Below are 13,178 nucleotides of genomic sequence, written 5' to 3' on the forward strand. Positions count from 1 at the left end.
CACCTCTCCAAGGGAATTGGTTTTCAACCTATTACTTTAATTCAATGATTGTCCTTGAGTCTTAAATAGGTAGAGCTAAGAGTGGTATGAATGGTCTCACTCATTTGGGAAGGACTTGAATGATACTCTAGGGTTCCTCTTGAAGATGATGATTTGAATACTTGGATGTATATCCAAGGTTTAGCTCAAGGTTTGTTATTGCTTCTCTAATAAATAATTTAGAGCTCTCACCTCTCTGATTTTGATGTATAATAATTTGAACTAGAGAAGAATTATATTCCTTAGTTGGATCTCCTTGTCTTGTTTTCAAGATTAAAGTAGTATGAATACCATGAGGTTCATGGTAGGATCAAGGATTAGATTCAGACATGGAAAAGATAAGTTAAGAATAGTTACTCCTAATTATTGTTACTTGATTTCCAATTAAATGGATATTCATATGTTGTGGCAAGGATTATCATATTATAATCTTTTATAAGATCAAGCAATTGATCATTGAGTAAAGTGTTGTTGTGTTGATTATTAGTTCCATTTGATCTAACCCCTTAGATCAAATCATCTCTACCCAAAACAAGGTTTTAACAAAGTCACATTGAGGTTTATAGCGCTTGACTTGATGAGCTACTTCAATTCCACCAAGATCAAGTGAAACTTCGATTCTATGGATTGTTTTTACTTTAAAGCGCGAAAATTCCCCAGATTTTCTATGCATGAATGCAATGCACACATCTGTTTCCTCTAATTTTGTAACCCCATTACCTGGGATATTACATACACCCACCAAGATGGGGATGCTCGTCTTGTCGGCTACAGCGACGCAGACTGGGCAGGGGACATCGACGATCGGAAGAGCACCAGCGGGATGCTGTTCTACTATGGCAGCTGTCCCATCTCCTGGCAAGCGACGAAACAGAAGATCGTCGTCCTCTCCACCTGTGAGGCGGAGTACGTCGCCGCCACTGGAGCGGCGTGCCAGGGCATCTGGCTCAAGCGGCTGCTGGGAGAGCTGCTTGGGCACGACGGCGGCATCACCGAGCTGCGCGTCGACAACAAGTCAGCGATTGCGCTGGCCAGGAACCCGGTCTTCCACGACCGAAGCAAACACATCCAAATCCGCTACCATTTCATCCGTCAGTGCGTGGAGAACGGCGACATCGACATTCAGTTCGTTCGCACCGACGGCCAACTTTCTGACATCATGACCAAGGCGCTTGGGCGAGTGCGGCTCCAGGAACTGCGCCAGCACATCGGCATGGTCAAGGTGAAAGAAAACTAGATTAGGAGGAGATTGTTGGTTAATCTAGTCTTTTCCTTCTCTGAATAAGATGCACTAGCATCAGTAGCGTCAGGTTAGCATCAGGTGTTTTCAGTTAGAATTCAGTTAGCAGTTCAGCTATTTTTCAGCTGCAGATAGGGTAGTTTGACCTGATCCTTGCGCATGACTCGATCGCCCAGACGTGGGATGGCACGTCTGTTGTGGGCATCGTGTGATCAGCACGATCAGTCCTTGCATGAATAAAAGGAAGAACGAAACAGAAAAGCTGCAAGTCGTTCGCAGCACAAAATCTCTGTCTTTGTCCTCTGAGTTCGTGAGTGAGATCAAGAGGTAGTTAGACGAGAGACTACACTTAGCAACATCCCAAACTTAATTCGTACTCATCGCCACGGATAAAGATGACATAAAGAAATATCTTCAGAAAGCTTCTTAGTATCATAATTGATGTGCCATGTAGACATTGCTTGCATTTTGCCTATCTTCTGGTCAAAACATATGAAATTGTTCATTCCAAATAACTGATCGAATTGACTTGACATGAAAAGAAAAGATGGGGGGAATTGGGTTCTCACTTCCATTGCGGTCAAACATTACTCTTGCTGCTGGACTCTTGCTCTGCCGGCATTATACAGCAGAAGAGTACCTCCATCAATCTTGTTGCAATCTGACGGATCAAGGAAGCTCGGGACCTAGGCGGCGGCACACTAGATAACCTGGCTTGGTCATCATTTGCCTCTTGCTGTGCAGCGAGGACAAGCATCTCCAGGCGCTCGTCGAACAGTGCCACACTCTCATCCTTAGCTTTTAGCCCAGCAGCTCCTGCTCCCAAACATCTCTCTCGCAGATCATGAAAAAGAGCGCCTCGTCGGCACGCCCGAAGCAAGGCCCGGAACTCCCTTGCATCTGCAAACACCTCGAAGTTGTAGGCGACGACGTCCAGGCAGTGCTCCCGAACATTGGGAGCGTCGAAGAGGTCCGACAGCATCAGCCAGCGGCACAGCTGCGCCGGCGAGACATGGTCCAGATCCAGACTTGGCAGCGGCAAGGCGGTCAAGATTGGCTTAAGCGGGAACAGCATGTACCTTGACGCGACATCCAGAAGCTCGTCCGCCCGAGCAAGCGGATAGTCATCCAGATGCTGTATCTCGTCTGTATAAGCATACTCGAGCATCTTCTCAAACGCTTCTGGGCTCACGTCGTGCTCCTCGAGGAGATTGTTATTGTGTTCGATAGCATCGGTTCGTGGAGGCAGCCTGGTTCTGAAGTACTCCGACCTTAGGGCAAGAACCATATGGTGGCAACGGAAGACCCTGTCGCCTGCTCTGATGCGTATGTCAGCAAGATCGTCGTAGTCGGAGTTGTTCTGAAGGTATTCTTCTCTGGAGTTAGCAAGACAGTCCTGCAGGATCAATCGGAGAGCCGACGGGAGGCGGTGCTGTTCAGGCTGCGCTTGCAAGAAGAAACGTTGTGGACCCGAGTGCCTCTTTCCAGCACCTCGATACAACCACCTGCGCGCATCTAATCTGTTAGCCATCTCATGGAGCACCTCGCCTTCGAAAGCTCTGCATGCTCGCGCCACAGCTTCCAAGTCGTCGGCGAATACCTCGAGCCAGTCAGAGTAGAAGAAGGCCCGGAGGCTGCACATGACCCGGAAGGGCAGGCTATGGCTGCTGGGGAGCGTCACCTCCTTGAGATTTCTCCACTCCGTCGCGAGTTTCCTACGGAAGTATGGGGACCGCGCGGCGAGGATGACCCGGTGAGCCTCGATGGGTCTTCCTTCCACGTACAGCGTGATGTCTGGAGCGACTGTGGATTCGGCGGCGACGCGGTTGTCCGGGCTTGCGAGTAACGCCGACAGAAAGGCGGCGGAAAGCCGCGTGAGCGGAGGCGACGACGGAGGCGAGGGCGGCGGCCGCCCCTCGTAATCCTGGAGGAGTCCTCGTATGCCCAGGTTGAGCGCCCCGCGGTAGCACCGCTCGCCTTCCAAGGTGCTCTCGACGTAGATGGCGCCGGCCTTGAGCAGCATCCGCGCGGCCTCGTAATGGCCAGCGAAGCACGCGTAGTACAGAGGGGTGGAGTCCCAGCGGTCGTACGCGTTCACGTCGGCGCCGCCTTCGATCAGGTGGGAGAGCCGAGCGCAGTCGCCGGCGCGCGCCGCCTGGAAGAGGTCCATGCCGGCCGGCGATCCAAAACCCATCTCGATCTGTTTTTGGTGTTCGTTTTTTTAGATCAAAATAAATATACGACCGCTTCATATATGCAAAAGCTGCCTCTTTCCTTTTTTTTTTTGAGGGACAAAGCTGCCCCTTTCCGGGTACTACAACGCGAAAACATTTACGGCTCGGTTACGGAGCACCTAATTAACGAGATATTTCTCATTTTAGATTACCTTCCACATTAGTTAAGGTCAAAGTTGTTTTTTTTATCATGTTGGCGATTGGATTAGTTTTACGTGGTTCGTGCCTATCGTGGCTCGTTAACGCCCACATTTAGCCTGGTCATACTTCCTCTGTTCCACTCTATAGTGTCTATAGTTTTTTGGCATGTAAATTAGTACAAGAGTGTTCTTTACATAAGACCCCCTAGATTAACGATTTGAGACCAGAGTAAAATGAGGGAAATCGGTAACTTCCTAAATTAACATAATAAATTTCACAAATCTCTCTGGTTGACTCTCCATATATGTGCAGCCAGGTTATAATAAGGAAATAAAAACATTGCTTGCTAAATCTAAGGAATTGTTGGGATCATGCATTAGGAATCTCAATTAATTGTTTCCTTTTTGTATAGATTTTTTTTTCACGCATGTCATGTGGGAGCTGACCGGTAGAGGAGGTCATTGAAAAAGAGCCAAGTTACAACCTTATATTCTGAAACAAATGTCAAAATCTATAGGCATTATAGAAAGGAACGGAGGAAGTAGTGCATAGTATCATATACTAGTATCATGCATATGATACTTGTCTATGATACTATCTCTATAGTGGGTGGTATTATAGAGTAGTATCATAAATTTCTAAATTTATTATTTTGTACAATCCCAATGTAAATCTATGTACAAGATCAATTTGGCATTTACTTTTCTCGTAAGGTGCGCTATGATACAATATCCACCTATGTTACTCTAATTCTATCTCCCCTCCTTAATTGCATGCCACATCATCATTTTTGTGGGCCTAGTATGCATGATACTACCTATGATACTAGCACTATGGCTAACCTAAGGGGTTTTTTTGAGCGCAAAAGAGTGGACCAATTGCCGGTGCTCTTCTTCTCCAACGACAAGTAAGGATGTGTATGCTCGGTATTTGCGGCGTTGACAGTTTGTATCAGTACAACCATATGACAGTTTGTAGCAGTACAACCATATGTATACTCCTTGTGTTTTGTTGCTTTTATGCGTACTAACTATATATTGTTATGTTTATGAATACAAGTAATGTATTAAGACATTTGGGGGATTCGGGGGCACCTCGGCGCGCCGCCCCTTCTTGCCCCTCCTTGGTGCTCAGGGAAGCCAGGACATCAGGTCTTCTTGTCATGTCGGGGTGTCCCGTGCTGCGGGTGGCACTTCCGAGGTCGATGGCAAGGCGGGGCGCCTCTTATAGCCCCCGGTGAATGCGGATGGGGGCGCCATGTTTCCCCTACCATGCCCTCTTGGTAAGAGTTGTGGACGCCGCAGCGCTGCCGGCGGTGGTAGTTCTCGGGCGAGCATGTCCCAACCGCCAGATGGGTCGCCGCCTTAGGGAGAAGAGACGACATCGAGGGGACCAGCTCCATGCCAGCGCAGCTCTCGCTGCATCGAACCCCCATATTCGCCTTCTTTGAGAGGAAGAAAAGAAGCTAGATCATCTCCAGGCTATCGAGTAGGTATGATTATGCTCTCTTTCTTCCTAGTGATTTGTTCTTCGTTTGCTCCAACGCCTAGCGCGACTGCCACAAGAAGATCCGCCCATCCTCCGGCCTTGTTCGATTATACTGTATTTGAGAGTATTACCCCTAGTGTTTTAGGTGAAAACACTTCCGTGCATCCATAGCTCTGTTATATTATAAGACCATATCCGTAGTATTACTTGAATCAACACGTATAATATAACAGAACTATGGATGCACGGAAATAATAACAGCAAGATCATGCTACACGCTTATTGTGATGTGCAATGCCGAAAATGGTTGAACGATCATGCAACCAGCAACAGCAAGACGCGTCCCTACAAGTCAATTTACATCGATAAACATGAAAGGAAATTCAAAAAACTAAAAGGAGCTAAGTGTTCAGTTTCACACACTGATGCATTAAAAAAATGGATCTTCTGTTGCAGATATCCCGAATCCGTTACTCAAATTCTCAACTCAATATTTTGCTGGTTCGGTTGTTTCACCATGATTTGTTGTACAGCAGAATATAATTAATAGTATCACAATTTTGATGTACAGACCAGGTTATTCGCTGTTCAGCACTCTTGGCACTTTGATGTATGGATCGACATAGCTCGGAAGGGCCTCTATTATGGCATCTCTGCATTGACAAAAATGGAAAAGATACTCAGCCTTCGCTGCAAAGCTTCACAATAGTTCACTCGAAGAAATGTGCAGAGTAATGGCTTGTTACCTGTTAGCAAATGGTTCCGCCTTGTCTTCTCTCAAAGAACTACCCACTGCAGTATCTGCCATGAAGATAGTCAAACATGAAAACAAGTACTCAAAGATGGTTGACAGACAGAACAAATGTACCGGACAACAAGTACTAAGAGATGGTTGACAGACAGAACCAATGTACCGGGCAACGAAATTGCTTAAGTGGAACTTCTAGGAACCTCATGAAAATATGTATGTTTGTACAACATATCCAACCTAAGGAAGCAAGATTATAGTATAATCTTTATATGAAAAAAATGTATGTATATGAAGGCAACTTATTTTGTCCAAAACAACAATTTACTGGACATGGACCAAAATCAATCCCCAGGGGTGCCCTATGCGTGTTCTGACCTATATGCAGTGTGGCTCCTATCCATGCCATTTTGAACAAAACCCCACACAACATCTCAACTACCTGCATCCGATTGCATGGTTGTGGATCAACTATTGGATATTTCCACAAATTTATGCTTGCACATATGTATATTGTTATTACGAACTGTATTTATATAATTAACATGGCTATGAAATATAAGTTGGACAATTGCAGGAAACAGAGTTAAGTTAGTACTGATGAAAACGCCTAAGTGATAGTTAAACATTACTAGGCGTTCTACTTCGTCATATCTGGTTGAGTTTATTTTTTGGCATCTTGCTATACCATATGAAAGGATTACGGTCCAGTATCGTATTAACATGAATCAGCACAAGCATCGGCTGAATTGTTTCTAGACTAAGAGGCAGTAGCACACTAACAAGCAATCAGCCAAATGGTAATGGGAAGAAATCACATGGATGAATACCAGCTCTAAGTGAAGGCTCAATGGACTCAAGATCAACCGCTTGAAGCTGCCCAAACCTGTAGAGGGAAGAATGCATAATAAGTATTTTCTATCTAGTGCTGATGGGATGCATATACATAAGTTCAGTCCCACAAACAAGAGTGGTTCCTTGCAGCCTACCCAAACACCAACCAACACAAGGATATGTAACAAATGCTAGTCTGGACACAACCATGAGCGCTAATGCTAACAGGATTACAGGAACCTTCAATTTGCCATGAGGAACTACTCGATTCTCTAACCACCATCCGAGTCTAATCAACGCTTTGTTGTTTACAGACACCACAGGTTCCAAATTTCAGATAGTGCAGTATAAGTTTCAACTGTACCGGCACAGAAGGAGCGAAAAAGGGATCAAGACTTACCAATCGACCACCTGCTGAATCTTGGGCGCAAATTCCTCGGCCTAGCGGTCCAACACACAGACGCAAGCAAAAGCATCAGCCTCACCACAGCGGCTGGAATTCAAGTTCCAGAGGGTTCCCAGCGAGAAAGGAAGAAGGGTGCTGACCTCCTGCGGCGAGAGAGATATCCGGGCGGATTTGGCGAGGCGGGGAAGGTCCGGCGGCTCCAGTGGCCCTGGCCCCGAGGCCGCGGCGGCGGGCGTTACGTTCGGAGAGGAGGAGAGCGGGCGCCGACGCAGCAGCGACCACTGGGTCCTCGATGAAGCGTACCTCGCCGGCGCAGCGCACCGGAGCCTGGGGATGGCCGAGGCGGCGGCGGAGAACATGGCCGTGGTTTTGTTGCCGCGGCGGCCCAAAGGGGGGAAGTGACGTGACGAGGCTTTTGGTGGCTTTAGATTTGGACCGGAGGCGATTTGATCTGGTTATCCACATCTCAGCTGTTCTCCTCCCACATGCACCGTCCGATGTCCACTCAACGGCTCTGATTTAGAACATCGAGACACCAGTGATGTGCTGCTGGGACATGTGTCACGTAAGATAATTGATGATATGAAGGAGAGAAAAATAAAAGAAAAAAATATTTGTTTTAATTTTGTTATTGTATCTAGACTACGTGGCGGGTTAAGAGAAAACAGTCTTATCAACCATTATTCATGCCCTTAGACTATGTGTCGAGTTAAGATAATTAACTTGCTTCGGTTGCGTAAGTTCATCCAAAATGCCACCGCGTTCAAGTTGTTGACTCTGGAAAAAAGAATTATGTCGTGATGACCTGACGAGTGTGGCTATATGTCAGCGTACTGAGGGTCTTTTTGTTAATCTGAGTTAATTTAGAAAAGTGCAACTCTAGTTGTGCAAAAAGTGTAATTTCCGTTGAGCTGCACTTTACTTAACAACTGCTACTAGATGAAAGTTGAACTTTTCACGAAACTAAGGTTTAGCTTTTAAAATCATGTGAGACTTACAAAATCTCAAATGACCGAATCATATTAAAAATCACATTCCATCGTCCGATAATTATATTTGATTTAGTCTCACCTCCCGTTCTATTCTCTATCCACGAGAGACCATATTGAGTATTTCTTGGGTTTCGATCACGCATCGAAAGATGTTTTGTCGCCCCACATTTTGTACTGCATTTTATTGGTGTTTTGAGGGGGATCCATTTGATTTCTTCGCATCTACACCATTTTCATCTCAAATCATCGTTGCTCGATGCCATAATAGGGTGGTAGCTTTGATTTGATTGCATAATAATGGAGTTGTTGTTCTTCCTGATCCTATCCTTTTTCAGTTGAATTGTTTTGCTGCTATATTCGTGACCTTCTTTGAGCTTCATTTCTCGCTCGCTAATGCAACAATTACTCTTACTTGTGCCGTGTTGTCGCTTCATCTGTGATGCATGTATCGCTCCAGCATCTGGACGCTTGGTGTTTGTTTTGGATGGCCAATAATTTTAATTTGACTTGTTTTGATGTTGTGACGATATATCCTTGATTGGCCCATCGATAGCACACTTTTTTATTGAGGGACCATCGATAGCACACATTTGCAAGTGCTTGCTCCAGCCCGTCTTTCGCTTGCGTGAATGAAGACAAAAGCAAGCCAAGCAAGTAACGTAACTTGAACGTGCAGGCAAAGCAGCAGATATCCGAATGAGGCTTCTTATATCGGATCCTATAGCCCCAATTAAATTGAGAGCATCATTTTTTTTCTCGAAGTGGAGACAATGTCTTTGCGCCTCTGTATTGATAGATGCATAGATGCATACGGTCTTATTTACTATCTAATTCAACAAATGTCTGACAAAAATCATACATTAAATTTAGAGGACGATTAGTAACCGTTTTTTTAGAGAACCAAATATAGTCCTCTAAAGGATATTCGGCCCCATAGGAACCTAAATTATAAATTATAAGGGATCGGTTAGAGATGCTCTAAGTCCATATCATAAACTACGTGTGGTTTTTCTTTTGTCTTCTTTTTTCGTTGTTGCTTTCACTTGTCTCCCCTAATTCGTTGCAATGTCAAGGCATAAAGATTTTTTGATTGGGCGAATTTTTGCTCACACAGTTTAATTATGGGTTAAGCTACTCTACCTCCGAACAAAGTTATGCCTTTATTTGGCTTTGTTTATCAGTTATCTTGAAATTCATATGTTCACATCTTGAAGCGGCGAGTATTGACGATCGTTTAGAAGAAGATATTTTCCAGTTAGCATCAGCTCATTATCTCAGGTTAACTTGATTCACTTGGTGAACATTTGCCTATCTATGTGTTGTTTTTCTTTCTTTTGTTCTTGAAGAAGTTTGTATCTGTATTTTGGGCACTTCTATTTCCCATGTATCAACGGGTGCAGCTCCCGTTAGGCACACTAGCCGACTCCCGTTAGGCACACTAGTCGATCAGTCGAAGCATGGATGATTCGGTGCAATTGGCACATAGCATGCTGATTGACTGGAGTCGTTGCCGACGATCCATGTCCACCGATAGGGAGTCAGAACGTTAGTCCAGCCAACAGACTAATCGGTCACGTGTTCGCCGATCGGCGGCAGTTTGGTCGACTGAGTCACAAACTTGATTCTTTTAAAAAACACATATTATTCATGGAAATTAATAATTATTTTTTGTTGTTTGAAAAAAATCGCTTCGAGGTTACAAGAATAAAATTTGTACTAAATGTTTATATCTAGAACTTTATAAACATGGTACAATTATAGCAACTAAATTTTAATTACTCATTTAACATACTTAACCACATTTTAATATTGCTATATATTAGTTTTAGTGTTCCTCATTATAAATTGAAATCTTTATCAGTGAAAAATATATTTGTTTTGTAGTAAATTTAAACTATATTATGTAACACAATTTCTTTTTTATTTATTTTAAGTTCAAACTATGTAGTATATGTGTATTTAAGGTAAACATCTCTAAAGTGTATGATCCAAACTTAAATATCCATTTCTAAAAATATTTGAGATCAATAACCATGTTTCCCGTGTTGTTTTTAATAGCGGTTTCTAGTGTTTGAATCTGTGCAGTTTTTCTGAATATATTTCTAGTGTCTAAATTGAAGGACCAGATATTCTCGATTGAGAATACTTGATACTTCCTCCGATTCATAATAAATATCACTGGTCAGGGAATAAGATGGTTTAATTGTGGGCTAAGCTACTTCTCATCCGAGAAAGTCAGATGCCCTTGCTTGTACGTCCAGTTAACTTAAAATTCAATTATTTGACTCCTAGAGCGGTGAAAAATCGAAGAAGATAATCTTGGAGCCAGGCTTATTGAAGTTCTTTCAGACTAAAATCTTTTCCTTTCAAATTTTATTAAAGCCAGCCCTCATCTTATCGTCTCTTGCTAACCTGATCCGCTGGTACTAAGAAGCAGCTAGCACTCTTCTTCATCTTCATGAAGAGGATTCCCCCAACAATCCTACGAAACGGAATGAACGAAGTAGGATAACGCTGACGTACGTGACTTGGTGTACGTCGGCGGCTCTCCCCGAACGCGTTCGCACGCACGTGTGTGGTGTGGTGCGTGGAGTACTGCCGCGAGTGCTCCGCCGACGTAGTATACCAAAAGTCATTCCGTCCGTTCATTCTTGATGCCGCCGTGCTAGGCTAACCATCATTCTGTTGGCCACTGACGATGACCAGCTTCGTCAAAAGTATACACTACAAATGTCTCAAATGACCAACCCTAAAGCATCGTCAGGGCGGCTAATCCGCCCAGTGCGCTCTGGCTAATGCCTATGCTAAGCTCTCAGCCGCCATAGCTAGCTGGCTAGAGAATTCCGCCAGTTTACCTTTTTTCTTAGCTGCCAAGTTCCATCACTATTAACGTTGCTCGCACCATTTCTGGCTGCGTCCTGGCACCATGGTGGTGCTGGTGACCGGCCAGGCGCCGGCGGCAGGCTGGACCTCCACCATCCAGTCTGCCCGGTGGTCGTGGTGGCACGGCGGTCTCACGTGGCCGTCGTGATGCCGGTGGTGACCGACACCCCTCTCCTTCTTCGGCGTTCCTCGCTTCTCGGTGGTGGTGGCTCAAGACGATGGCTTTCATCCTCGTTCTTCTTCTCTAGTCCAGCTCCGGCTATTGAGGTCATGGTGTTTGGCCGGGGTGAAAACCCTGCTCGGCGGCGACCGATGCTGGCCACGGCGACGCTTGCGGGCGCCGTTCCCTTCTTGGAGGCGTGTTCATGGCCCTCACCGTGCCTCCCCTCCCCTCGGATGCCGGGGGAGCCCTAAGTCCGGTTCATCGGACTAGGCGGCAGCGGCGTCACGGCGTCGTTATCTTCTTGAAGATGTCGTCTTGGCCATCTTGAGGGAGCTGATGCAGCTTTGGAGTTTGGAGCCGATGTGTTGTAATACCGTCGTCGGCTGCGCCCGAGGCTTGGGCTCCTAGGCGCTATGTACGACATGGTGGACACAGCTTGGTCGGCCTCTTTCTCTAGTCTGTCGGGACCCTGCCTTCTTCTCGCCGTCTCTTCTAAGCGCATGGGAGGAGGTACGTTGGTCCTAGCAGCCTCGGAGTGGAGGTCGGGCTTTGGCTGTGTCTTGCTTGGTTCGTGACGCGGCCCGGAGACTATGTGCTCCTTCTCCTTGCCATTTGTGGCTGGATGTTGGGCAGAGCGGGTCGTTTATCATCGAGTCTGCAGAGGTTGTGTTGTTTGCCGCTCGGCATTGTATCGTGGTGTTGGTGTTGAGTGGTAGCCTTCCTGATGTTGTATCGTGGTGTGTGTGGAGTTGTAGCCTTCTTGGCGTTCGTGTTGTTTCGGCCATCTTGGTCTTTCTTCTATATGATTGATACACCTTCCATGGTGTATTCTCGAAAAAAAAAACTTGGTTATGGCTGCATGGAGAATGCAATCTCTAACTAATTCATGTTATGCCACTAGTTTGGTTGCTAAGAATTTTTCCAGAAGCAAACTCCCAAGTGTTCGGTTTCATGAAATTTATGTTTCGGCTAAATGCCGTCATTTGGTTACATGCAGTTTGCCCGATAGGGATACCTCTCCTAGGCTATATATGCGGTGAGCCTACACAACATAAAAACACGATAGAAAATGTGTTTGAGACAATTCCAATTCAGCAAACAACTAATTCATCCGTTTCTAGATATAAGGTGTATAGTTTTTGGTATAAAAATTAAAGAACGTATTTTGATGGAAAATTACACCAAGTTTCAGCGGGATTATCCCGAGACAATTGATATGAGAAAATAGAGGAGTTTGCATAAAATAAGAAAATGTAATAAAATATTATAAAAAAAGTTGTACATGCAAGTGATGCAGCACAATACACTCTATATTGTGAAAAAATCTTAAAAAATAAACACTTTATATCTAGAAACGGAGTAAGTATATAGTAGTAGCATATCACCTCGCAATAGATGCAGACATGGCATCAGTTTTCATCAAACCTAGCACCACATGCTGAGTCGGCTTCTTATAGGTAGTGCTTGTTACAGCCTTTAGATCTACTAAGAGGGACCATTTTCTAAAATGATGACCATCGAGGAGGAAGACGACATCTCAGAGAGTTGGAGGAAGCAGACTTGCCACATCGGAGCTCCACTAACCGGAGTAGATGGCGCATCTTACTTGCTCGTCGATGAAGAAGCTTCTCCGGACGGAGAGCTCAAATGGCAGAAAATGGTGGAGCATAATTTGGTGGTGAAACGGAGCGGTGTAAATAGGCGAACGTGGGTGAGCTTCCACCTTCTCGCCCTCGCACCAGCTTGGTGACATATTTTCCCAACTGACGTGAAAAGAGGTTAACTTGCTAAAAACGGCCGATTCGAGCTTGTCTTGAACTTTTTTCTGCCCATACGAGACAACACAGACACATAGAAAAAGTGTACCCATATCCCTGACCCTGGGCCGTAGGCCCCGTCGAGCTGGGTGCAACAGAAAACCCGCGGTCCGGGGCCCTTTATCACGGCGAAAGTAATCTCTAGGACGCGGAACCGACAGCGGGAGGGAGTCCACCACAGAACGGGAGCAAA

At 45.3% G+C, this 13,178-nt stretch overlaps 2 protein-coding genes across 2 annotated transcripts; both read right to left on the reverse strand.

Moving 5' to 3' along the window:
- Positions 1-1,859: 1,859 nt before the first annotated feature.
- On the reverse strand, positions 1,860-3,473 carry LOC127347077 (BTB/POZ domain-containing protein At2g04740-like). Its single transcript, XM_051373303.1, has one exon. The coding sequence runs from the start codon at positions 3,471-3,473 to the stop codon at positions 1,860-1,862; it is 1,614 nt and encodes a 537-aa protein (XP_051229263.1).
- A 2,077-nt stretch (positions 3,474-5,550) lies between these two features.
- Positions 5,551-7,568, reverse strand: LOC127293630 (glutamyl-tRNA(Gln) amidotransferase subunit C, chloroplastic/mitochondrial). Its single transcript, XM_051323271.2, has 5 exons — positions 7,271-7,568; positions 7,125-7,165; positions 6,721-6,776; positions 5,889-5,943; positions 5,551-5,795 (listed from the first exon to the last, which is right to left on the reverse strand). Exons 1-5 carry the CDS (start codon positions 7,487-7,489, stop codon positions 5,720-5,722), a joined length of 447 nt encoding a protein of 148 aa, XP_051179231.1. The 5' UTR covers positions 7,490-7,568; the 3' UTR covers positions 5,551-5,719.
- Between the last annotated feature and the right edge of the window lie 5,610 nt (positions 7,569-13,178).

The sequence above is a fragment of the Lolium perenne genome, chromosome 4 (genome assembly GCF_019359855.2).
Source record: "Lolium perenne isolate Kyuss_39 chromosome 4, Kyuss_2.0, whole genome shotgun sequence".
In the NCBI taxonomy this organism is placed as follows: domain Eukaryota; kingdom Viridiplantae; phylum Streptophyta; class Magnoliopsida; order Poales; family Poaceae; genus Lolium; species Lolium perenne.